This window comes from Centruroides sculpturatus, unplaced genomic scaffold (genome assembly GCF_000671375.1).
Source record: "Centruroides sculpturatus isolate CEXI.00-Female unplaced genomic scaffold, Cexi_2.0 scaffold103, whole genome shotgun sequence".
Taxonomy (NCBI): domain Eukaryota; kingdom Metazoa; phylum Arthropoda; class Arachnida; order Scorpiones; family Buthidae; genus Centruroides; species Centruroides sculpturatus.
In genome coordinates this window covers 198,045-210,112 of record NW_019384303.1, presented here as the reverse complement: position 1 = coordinate 210,112, position 12,068 = coordinate 198,045, and the positions used below count along the sequence as shown (strand labels likewise).

At 30.2% G+C, this 12,068-nt stretch overlaps 1 protein-coding gene across 6 annotated transcripts in view; it reads right to left on the bottom strand.

Moving 5' to 3' along the window:
* LOC111617852 (protein BANP-like) overlaps window positions 1–12,068 on the bottom strand; it is a 56,534-nt gene that overhangs the window by 1,820 nt on the left and 42,646 nt on the right. For all 6 annotated transcript variants that reach the window (XM_023359180.1, XM_023359213.1, XM_023359218.1 and 3 more), the window contains 5 exons: window positions 8,824–8,895; window positions 5,944–6,019; window positions 5,067–5,230; window positions 1,571–1,706; window positions 303–540 (listed from right to left, as the gene is read on the bottom strand). In XM_023359180.1, the coding sequence (XP_023214948.1) occupies window positions 303–540; window positions 1,571–1,706; window positions 5,067–5,230; window positions 5,944–6,019; window positions 8,824–8,895 (686 nt within the window). The remainder of the gene's footprint in view (window positions 1–302; window positions 541–1,570; window positions 1,707–5,066; window positions 5,231–5,943; window positions 6,020–8,823; window positions 8,896–12,068) is intronic.

Genomic DNA, 12,068 nt, shown 5'->3' with positions numbered 1-12,068 from the left:
ATCAAAAAATTTAAAATATTATCTGAGACAGTGGTGAAGTACCTAAAACAGTACATAAGAAAATACATTCTTAATCACTAAAGAGTAAACAACCACTCACCACACCAGGATATAGTTAATCACACACTCTAAACCAATTGTTTTTGTTTACTTTCTTTATCTGCATACCATAATTGGTTTGGAGTATGTAATTATACATTCTTAATCCTTGCCCATTTTCATATATGTTTATTTTAATTTTACAATTTAATTAAATAATTCAATTATCTTATATTAAAAAATGTAAATTATTAATTTCTAACCTGCTGTCCTCCAATAATATGATTTAATGGTAGGGAAACAGAGGCACTATCAGTTTGATGAAGTTCCATTGGAATACCATGATTAAGATTAATACTATTATCCATTCCTAATTCTGTTTCATTGGCTGAAATTGAATGCAAATCATCACTGTCAGATTTTGTCAAGATAACTGATGGAGATTCAGGAGGGGAACCCATTTCACTTCCTGGCATCAGATGAAGGTAAGAAGGTGGTAATCTAAATAATTTTAAAAAATTCATTAAGAAAGTAATGAATAATCTTATAACCTACAATATAACTTATATAATAGCTATTTCTTTATTGCATTGAACCTATATCAAACATTGTTTAACTGATCATATATTAACCAGATCAGTATGGTTATATCTAAATTAATTAATTGGTCTAGAAGCAAAGATTGGAAGAAGGTTTGGATAATGTAATTGGCAATGCATCTGCATGATAAGCAGGAGTTGCAGATTTAAGTCCACTCTGGAGTGATCTTTTCTTCCAGAATATTGTAAATTAAATTTATTTATAGAATAAATTACATTTTGTTATTAATCATTTAATTATCCTATATGTTGTATTAATAAGCCTTTTTTTCAACTGATAATACAATCCAAATTCTTTCCAGTCTTTTACTAAAATCTTTTCAATGGTGTTTAGAAATTCACAAAACATATAAGACCAGATTCAAAACCTTGTTTGTTAATTAGTAACTCTTGAAAATTAAATATGCCTCTCTTATGAATCAACTATATCAGATAAAATCTGTGGAAATTTTGTCGTAATTGTCAAATGATTGTTTTATTTGAATGAATAGTTCATTTACATAACCAGAAAATTTACACCCATGTAGGAAAATACACACAAGTTCTATTATATTTGTAATAAGATTTGATATAGTACATATTATAGATATTACCAAATGATGGTTTGCAAGTCATTTGTCAACTCAAGATGATGTTAAATTTTGTTACTGTTGTTGAAATGCTATTGTTTTCAATTTTTTGCAAGAAGAACTTTCAATAACAACTACCAGATTTTTTTTGACTTAAGTAACTTTCATAATTTAACTTTATAGAAGCTCCTATCACAAATATACTCATACAGTTCCAAACTCGTTGCAACTGTATCTCTCTTGATTGATTTCAATTTAGCAAAACTTACAGATCTTAAATACAAATTATCAACTTCCTAATAATGCAGCATTTGTGATAAACAACACCTAAATTCTAATTTGTTATAAGTGTATTTAACTCACCTGTCACGAAAAGCTTTAACAGTCAAAGGCATCCCTTTCTGCTTTCTCCTAAAAGCTGTTCGACATTTTGAATCTAAATTCTGTTTAATTCTATGCCAATCTTTTTCTGTGATATTAAATTTGTAAATCAAATGACCTAAAAAAAAATATTAAGGTAATTGATTTATTTCGTTATTAGTATTTTAATTTTAATAATTTGATAAGTCACAAAATATAAAAACTTAACTCTTCAAATAATAAAAATCAGTTTCAGAGCAAAATTTTAAACATAAAGTCATACCAAATTTTATAAAGTGAAAATTAAATTTTAATTGTTACATCAAAATCTTATATAAAAGTAGTCCATTCTTTTTTAAAATGTAGCATTCTTTCTATTTCAAATTTAATCAAAAAATTTAAATTTTACAGCTGATCTAGATATACAGTCGACCCCCCTATAACGTATGTTCCTATAACGGAAATTCCTATAACGTAGCGAAAAAATTGTAGCAACTTTCGTATAACTTACCTCCTATAACGTCGTTTTGCGACAAGATTGATAGAGTCTGGACCAATAGTGGATGAGCAGCCGAACTACTTTCCTTCGACCCTGCGCCATGCTACGGAGCGGCTAAATTGAGTTTGCTATCGTCTGTTTAGTATTATATATAAATTAGGTACTGTACATATAATTATATATTAATTATATATAAATTAGGTACTGTATATATAATTATATATTAACTTAATTTATTGTAACTTTATTATAATTATATATATGCTTTCTGCCGCCTGGCAACACGCTACGGAGATTTTAGGCTAGTAAGTTGAGTTTATTATCGTCTGTACAGTATGTAAATTAGGTACCGTAAGTCTAATACAGCACTAATTTTATACATTTCTTGTGAAAGAAACACTTCTTATTCAACGGCCATAAAAATTATTTATATTAATGATGTCTCCAAAGGTCAAGTTATTTTTATGCGAAAAATTCGTTATTAGAAATCGCGGCCGTCGTTTAATGTGCTGTTCCGCGATGAAAACCAGCTTTAAGCAACGGCGTAGTCGAACGGTACACACTCGGTAAGTAATCCTATAATTTTTTGTTTATAGCATAGTTTATACAGATTATTCCCAAAAAATTATACGTATTTTGGAAATGTTGAGTCGAATTAGTCTAGAATCGGTTAATTTTATAGAAGAAAACCTTTCGAACAGCCTTAGTCCGTAAAGTTCCCACCTATCGGGCTGCGATTGGCTCATGTATTTAATCATTCCTACAACGTCATTTTCGGTTAGCGTGGAACGTATCTAAGCGTTATAGGGGGGTCTACTGTAATTCAAATTTATATTTCTGGCTAAATCAAAATTACAGTAAATGTTTTTATTATTTTCTGCATTCAAATATTTTCAAAAATTTCAAGAAACAAAATTTACAAAATTACATTAATAAACCACCAAATTAATGCCTTACTTTTTATAATCTATGAAACCTAAACATAGAAATAAGATGTTACTTTTTTACAATTTTAAAAATATTTATAAAGTTTTTAAGTCTACTATTTCACTTTTCAATCAATAATCCATTCTTGTTGCTAAGAGTTTATACAATCATGAATGAGAAATTAAAATTAAATATTAATCATGACTGTATGAAATTTAAAGAACTTTTACATATTCACAGATATAGATTTTTTTCACTTCATGTTTTTTTTCAAGCAGAATTACTATATTATTACATATTCTGAAATTTACAAATTTTCCCACTAGATATTTTTGAGCAATTTTTTCATTTCTATTTCTGGATTGAAAAAATAATTTTTTGCAATTATTTTTTCAATGTTGAATTTATAATTTCTATTTAAATTAAACAGAATACAATATTAGAAAGTAAAGTACTTAAATTTTTCTTATACTGTTGGAACATCTATAAGCCAGTTTAAAATATTTACATTAATAACTGCTGTTTAATTATGTACTCATTGACAAAAAAAAAGTTACACAACCAAATAGAATTTAATGCAAAACTTAGTATACAGTTATATCTCAGATGGTATATAAATGATTACAGTTGTGATCCAATTGCACAAAAATTAACATCATCAAAACACCTTAAAATTATTATTCCTGGTATCCTATAAAAAAAATGTGAAGAGGCTCACTATGTTTCAAATTTTCAGTGTACAAGTATCTGCTATTTGGAGGTCTTAAACACAAGACAGGCTTGTATTATGCAGTCAGAGACATTATGCACAACTGACATTTAAGAAAGTTGCATCATTGGGTTGAGGAAAACAGGATGACTATTTTGCCAAAGTGCCTTCCATCTGGACTTTTCTGACCTGTGTGGAGGTGTTGGATGCAGTGGATATTTGAGGATGCACATACATGGTGGGCAGGTTTGGACACCCAAACACACCATCAGGGGAGATGATTGTCTGATCATGAGACAAGCACAAACAGTAGCAACAGTAATGACCTTGTTATTGACAAAAGTTTTTAAGTCTACTATTTATAAAATATTTATAAAGTTTTTAAGGATTTACCTGTCTCCAGATAATGGACAAAGGTCCATTATCCATTTGTCCATTATCTGGAGACAGGTGAATTCTTGTTACAGAAGCCTGTCTCTTCTCATACATTTGTCAAGTGATTAGCAGAGGCAAATTTGCATATATGGTAATTGCTGCAAGTCTTGCCATTTACCAATAGCACCCCAACTTTGTCAGCTTTATTTGCAATGGTGCTGCGACAGAGAAGCAAGAACTGCTACAGGCTAGTAGTGTATAGATTTTAGCAACAAATCCTGTTAGTTTGGAAACAGAAAGCCATAATATTAGTGAGAAGGACCACTGGTGAATGGTTCAATCCTTTTACTGTTGAGTGTATACTGCCCACTTCTGGTATGATGAGCTGGAGAGCCATCTTGTAAGACAGTCATGCAGACCTAGTAATGTTGCAAGGAACACTGATAGCACAGTGATATATTCAGAAAATCCTGTAACCTCATGTGTTACCTTTCATAACAATACTCAAACAGAAATTCTCCAACAAGATAATGCTTGGCTGCACACAGCTAAGGTTTCCCAGAAATTTCTACCATGTTGCCACACTTCCTTCACCTGTCTGATCTCTATATTTGTCACCCATCACAAGATAGCAAACTGGCTTTAGCATCTATAAATATGAGGGATCTGGATAAATATGAGTGGCAGAATCAACATCTGTAGGTAAATCTGCAGCAGAATAGCATAAGATGCCTGTATGTCTCCATCCCGACCATACTGCCACATGTATCCAGGCAAGAGGAAGTTCTACAAGGTACTAAAAGTGCCTTTAAACTATAGCATTATTGTAAACAATAGAAAATTATTCTTTTGTTATGATAATGTAATCATTTATTACCATTGTCATACATTCACACTAATAAAGTTTCATTTGATTTCAATGCCTCCTCCTTTGTATGTAACTTTTTTGTCAATGAGTTTGATAAAAAATTTTAATCTTAATAACTTACACCTAATTCCATAAATTTTTAATGGATCCAACTGCTTTTTCCCATGCCTTCCAGTTCCAGAAATATTAGAACAGGCTTGAGTTTCTCGATCAAATAAATAATCTAATAATGTCAGTGCTAATTTTTCTGGACTTGTGCAGCTTTTATTGATGTTTTCAAGATCACTAAATGTTAAAATGAATTATATAAATTTCTACAAAATATTAAATTTATTTCTGTTATTATCTGTTTAATTTTTCTGTCTTGAATCTTGAAAAAAATAATATAATTACAGTTTCTTTTTATGTTAATTGGTGTTGAGTAATAAGATTGAGATACGTAAATAATTGGAGCATTTTTTTTCTGTGATAATAAAANTGTAAATATTTATTTTTTTAAAACATATACATATTATTATTATTATTTATTGAAAAAATGATTTGGACTTAGAATTGATTCTCATTGCATAAAAACAAAGATAATACTGAACTAAAAATAAAGAACGGCATTGTTTTTGAAACTCTTAATCAGACCAAGTAACAGAATTTTGGCCAATAAAAACCATTTTTTTATGAATTTTCATTAACTAGTACTTGAATAGTAGTAACTTTTATCTTATAAGAGAACAAGAAAAAAATTTTAAATTGTTTCTTCTTTTACCACTTTTTTGTTTATCATCAAAATCATTTTTTTTGTTATAAAGAAAGTAAGATTACTTTTAAAAACTAAAAAGATGTAATATTAATCAATACACTTACACATGTTGCATTTTTTAAATTATTAACAACTAAACATGCTTTTCCAAACATTAAAAATTGTTTTATTGACAATCTCAAACATCAACATTTCACTTTAATGTTTATAATAAATATATTTGTAAAGAAAAAATTAATTGTACCTTGGAACAATATGACAGCGAACCCTCATTTCAGGATTTTCAGGATCACCTAACCACGAACCATTTGGATAATCAGCTAAATGAAAATATCAAAAATACTGGTATGAAACTGTTTATTAAAATAAAAAAGTTTATTCTTCAATTATTTCTAGAGTTAATATTTAGAGTTAAAAGGATTTTAATTTTAAAAAAATCATGTTTTATAGTGGAAGTCTACAAGATTTGGAATTGAGCTAAAAAAAAAAAAAAAACCAAAATAAAATTATTCAGAATTATGTTGTTAAATGATTATACTAAAAGATATATAACAAAATCCAAATAATTTCAAATTTGTACAAATCCCTCAAATAAAAGGTTTGTTTGAATTTATTAAATCTAAATTTACTGATTTTAAAGTTTTGATTATACTAAATTTTGGTGATAAAATAAAAAATATACTTTTATGAAAAAAATAAATAAATAAACAACAACAATAAAAATAAACAGAAGAGTAGTCTTTTAGAACAATATGGCATTGTATATAGTTTCCACAGTACCTGTAATAATCCCGTTACATATACAGAAGAAACAGGATATCCATTAGGTACAAGAGAAAAAGACTATCAAGCAGCTACTGTTTACAATAATGTCAATCACAAGTTTTTCAGCATGTCACAAAATTTGTGTGGTATAAGATAATAATTCTCTTACAATATTTGTTTATGAAACAAATTCATATAATGGAAAATTATATGAACATACTTATAAACAAATTTGGATAAGGTAATAAATATAAGTAAGGATTTGAATTTAACTACAGTTTGGAATGGAATATTATAAGAAAAATAATGAAATATTTTTAGAAAGTTTAAGTCATTTTGAGTTAAATTTTTTTTACAAAAATTATTCGAGAAAAAACATTTGTTTGAAGAGAAAAATTGGCAAATTTAAATAAAAAATCATTAATTTTATATAGATATATTTAATGTAAAACTTTATTAAAGTTAATTTTGATATTGTAAACATATTTCTAGCTCAATCATGTAAATTTTCCAGAAAAATGAATCTTGTTTATTTTTGTATTTTGTAATGGTGTTCCATTATGATATAAAATGCAGTAATGCATTAATTAACAGAGAACCCCCACTTTATTGTATGTTTATTATAGAAAATCAAATTGAAGTAAAGAAGTGATATGAGAAAATGTCATTTTTGCTTTAAATTAAAAATGTTTAAGAGTATAATTTTAATATTTAATTTCTACTATTTAAATTTAAAAAAAAAAAAATATATATATATATATATAACAACACNGCATCGATTATCCGACTCAATTGGGGACTCAGGTTGATCGGATAACTGAAAAAATCGGATAACCGAAAAGAATGAAAAAAATACATTATTAGTATAGTATATTAGTATATCCCATGTAATTAGTATTTTGCTATTAACCAACTTCGCGTTGAATTTTCATCGATGTTAAGCCTAACAACTTTTTTAAAATAATAATCGTCGCTATTGTATCGTTAAAAATTATTTTTAATTTAAATTATTTTATTGCTCACAAAACAAACAACCATTCATAATTAGAAAATTAAGTCTCATTTAAATACTGGTCTCCCTTCAATGGTTGAGTCGATGTTGCCAGCTAAAGCACGCAAAAATTTAACAAAAATAATATTAAAGTAGCCAAGACATAGCCAAATATTGTAGTGCCACATCACTAGCAGACATTTGAAATTTGCTGATTAGAATGGTCAGTTAACCGATGTGACGGTTAATCGGGGGTCGGATAATCGATGATCTACTGTACTTTCTAAAATTTTGTTAACATGCAGGTTTGTTTAAAATTTCTTAATGTGTAAAATAATTTAAAATTTTCTCATCAATGAAAAAATAGTAAAATTATATTAGTAATATTATATAAAAGTTTATATTATATTTAATATACTGTATATAAGAATCCTGTTAATTCTTTTTTCTATAAACTTTGAATGTCCAAATGCATCTGAAAATTAATATGATTTAATCCATTTTTTGAAGTGCTCTGATTGTGAAAGTTGTTTTAAGTGAAAAAAATGCTTCCTGGTACACACATTTCAAATATATCACCTCCTCCCTTAATTACAACTTAAAGTCTAATTAACCAGCTTATTTTCAGAATATAATTTGACTTAAGTTGCTGATCTGATATCACACTAAAGTTGTGTATATAACAATTTGAAATATTAAAAATCCTTCTAAAAGAAAACTAAATATTCTTAAATATCAGCTCACAATCTAAATCATTACAATAATACACTATAGGAAATAAACTTATTCTTCAGTTCCTCTACATTAAAATGATATATTTAAATATTAATTATAAAAAAATTTGAAGTTGGTTAACTATTTTACAGGTTGGTTAAATATATTTTTCCTATACAAAACAAAAATTTAATTTTATATTATAATTACTATATTATGTATTATTGTAAAACATATAGTTACTTTATTGTTACACAAGACACCTGTAAAATTTTTAAAATATATTCTCTATTTTATTTTAAAATAAATAGGAAAAATAAAATTCTTAACTCATTTCATACTGATAGCAATATCAAATGTATCTTTGTTTTAAATTTAAACATGACTTTTTTAATAAATTATGTAATTGTGGAATAAATTAACCTAATCATGAGAAATTTAGTATATTAATCATATCACAAAACAAGATTAATGTTTTAATTTTCCTGCAATTACATTTTAATCAACTGCCAGAGCCAGATAGATCTGGAAATAAGACATGCTTTAAATTTGACATTCTTTAAAGAATATATAAATTTCTTGAAGCAGATGCTCAAAATGGATTAAATTTAAGGCTTTAGAAATTTCAGCAAATCTTTCATATAGGAAACTTACCTGCTGAGTTTAATGTTATAAGTTGAACATTTGATCCTACTGAAGGACTTGATGTATTTCTTGAAACTGTTTCTAGAATAAAAAAAAGATTACTAAATATAAATATATAACAAATAAATTTTAAATATTAAAAATTATTTCATTGCATGAAATTAACATCAAAAACAGTTTATCATAGTATATCACAAATCTTCTATTCTGAATACCGGTATTTTGAACAATCTCGTACTCACTTAACCTTTATTGTCTGGTACTACTTAACCATTCATAAAAACAAATGTTTTCGGCCTCAGTCGAGGTCTGCTTCAGGTTAAAAGAATAATCAGATTCCATTCTTAGAACGAACGTTTAGTTTTAAAATATATTCAAACTTATGCGCGTGTTATGTATTGTCATTGTTTTCTTGTTCTTCGCATATGTTGCGCCAAGCATAGGAAACGTGTTGCCATCTTTGGTGTTTATACATCTCCCTGTCTGGCTGACTTTGTATATTTCCAGGGCTTCAAGGGCTCTGATGTGGTCCATATGAAAAGCTCTATTTATTAATTTGGCATTGGATAGTTCTGCGTGAATATCCAGGTCGGTGGCATAGGTGGATAGGGCAGTGGTGTAACGAGCATTGTCTATGCCATATTTGTGTTCACTAATCCTCTGTTGGATGGAATGCTTTGTGGAGCCAATGTATACCATTTCTCCCTAAATCTATCATCCCTCACAGGAATACTATATACCCCTAGAGCCCTAAGATCATTCTGTTTGTCTTTTGCATTACGTAATAATTGATATATATTGGGGAATCTTCGGTATGTTACACTGGTGTTCATTTTGGTTGCAATTTCTTTATATAATGCTTGAAATTGTTGGTTGTATTCAACGATGGTGCATCTGCTGGCTGGGTCCTGAATAGCCTATTGAGTAATGGGTGTATCCTGTGTATCAAGTGTTCAGAAATAGGCACGTGCTAGCCCTCATATTAGTTCTTTTTTGTATCCACGTGCCACTGTGATGTGTTCTATATTTTGTAGTTCAATTATTATGTCACTCCACTTAGAAGGGTGCGTATATGCTCTTCTAACCAACACCCAGAATGCTGCAACCTTACAAGTGTACGGGTCAGCTGAGTTTGCCAGTATAAACCATGGGATGTAGCTAGGTTTATAATATATACCCGTTTCAATCACTCCACCATTGAGCTTGATGTTAATGTCTAAGAAGTGTGCAGTGGTAGTAGTCAATTGATCCAGTTTCAGGGTCAGCCTGTATGTTCATGTGACTCAAAAAATCATTGATGTTCGGTTTCATTTTCCACGGGATAAAGACATCGTCCACATATCTCTTATAAATAATTATATTAGATCTATACTTTGGTATCTATAATTATGTGGGGCGCCGAAGGTATGACGAGGTCATACTTCTTTTTGTCGGCAACAGTTTGGTGGAAACTGTCCACTTGTCAGGGGATGGCTGGTTTACTTTTGCTGTCCCAAAGAATCAGGATTGTTTGTCTTTGGTTGAGTGGAGGAGGAGCGAGGAGTCGTCAGTAAGTCGTCGGCTTTAAACGAGCAAGGACACCATTTAACAAGAAAATCAACGATTTATTGAATAACAAAAAAAGAATTACAATAATGAAACTAACATAACTTCTATCTTTCTTAACTTCCAAGTACAAGTAAAAGGGGCCAAGAGAGAGCTTACACATTTGATATCATACCTCTTTGAAACTTGAATCTTCGTGGAAACCTCTTTGTAGGTTTCCATGGCGATTCAAGTTCATTAAGGGCACACAGATCTCCTAGAAGTGGTTTTTAGGGTATTCCAAATAGGCACAAACAAAAAGTTCGTGACTGTGGCGACAGATGATATCACTTTTGGGAGGTTCGGAGATTCTACTTGTCGGTCTTTGATGTCGTTGGTCTGGCTTTCGTTAAGAGACTCCCCCGAGGGAGGATGAGATGGGCTTTTATTGATTTGGCTTGGAAAAAATGTCATGTGATAGACTGTTATAAGAGCTAAAGGTCACTTTAGCAGGTGGGGAGGTCAAAATATGTTCCCGGGACCATAATAAAGTAAAAATTCATACGTTAATTGTAAACTTTAAGTCTTGCAATATGAGAACAACATTGTTAGAGGGTTGAATGTTTACATTACAGCAAGAAATTATAACTTTCTATCATTGTTGATGAGATATTTGATTCTTTTTCTCCGATGATGTTATTTTAACGTTAAGATTTATTTAAGATATGTCGAAAATTTAAGAGGAAAGTGGGAAAGTGGCATACAGGTCAGATCTCACACCATCTCACATAAGTCACTAGACAGCAGGCTGCCCATGGGTACCCTATGTTTTTGTAGATAGGTCCTGTTGTTAAACTGGAATATAGAGTTGTAACATATGAGATGCATCAGTTCCAAGATCTGTTTGCGATGTGTAGGTGTTCTAAATTTGGTCAATAGGAGATCCCTCAGAGCACAAAAGCACGATTGTAACTTAATCGAAGAGTATAATGATATAAAGTCACATACAGTGATGTGAACCAAATCCGTTACCTGCATTTGTCTTAATCGTCCTATAAGTTCTTTGGAGCTCTTGACATTTAGATCGTAATCCCTCATGGTCCGATACAATGTTATGGACTGCTTTTTCAAGAAGTTTTGTTGGAGAACTGGCCTTGTCCAAAATGGGACTAAGAGAAGGTGTGGGCTTCTGTGTTTTCACAAAGGCAAATAACCTAGGTGTGTCCGGTGATGCCACCACCGTCCCTTTCAATTTTAGCTCCCTGGCAAGTGATGTTTTTGTAAAGCGTGTGACTCGAGCCTGTAGTTTGTAAATGTATCTGTCGTCAATCGGCTCGCACTCCGTGTTGGTGATGTATTGTCGCATCAGACTTCTACAGTTGGTTTCTTTCAGGAGTACTAATGCCCTGCTCTTGTCAGCTTTTAAAACAATGATGCTTTCCCTGGCCAACCATTTTTTGGTTTTTTATAAACGTCACCAAAATCCTTCATCTTTGGGATTTCGAATGTGGCTCTCCATCTGTAGTATTCTTTGTGGATGTCCTTCATGCCCATGATCATCCTTTCAATATGTGGCGTCACACTATCCAAGATCAGCTTTGGGGTTCCCAGAGTGTACATCAGGCCATTCGCTAAGATGCCAATCAGATAATCTGGTGAAGAGATGCTATCCCAACATACTAATGGAAATATAAGTACGTCCTCCCTAATGGGTCTCTATATTTTAATTC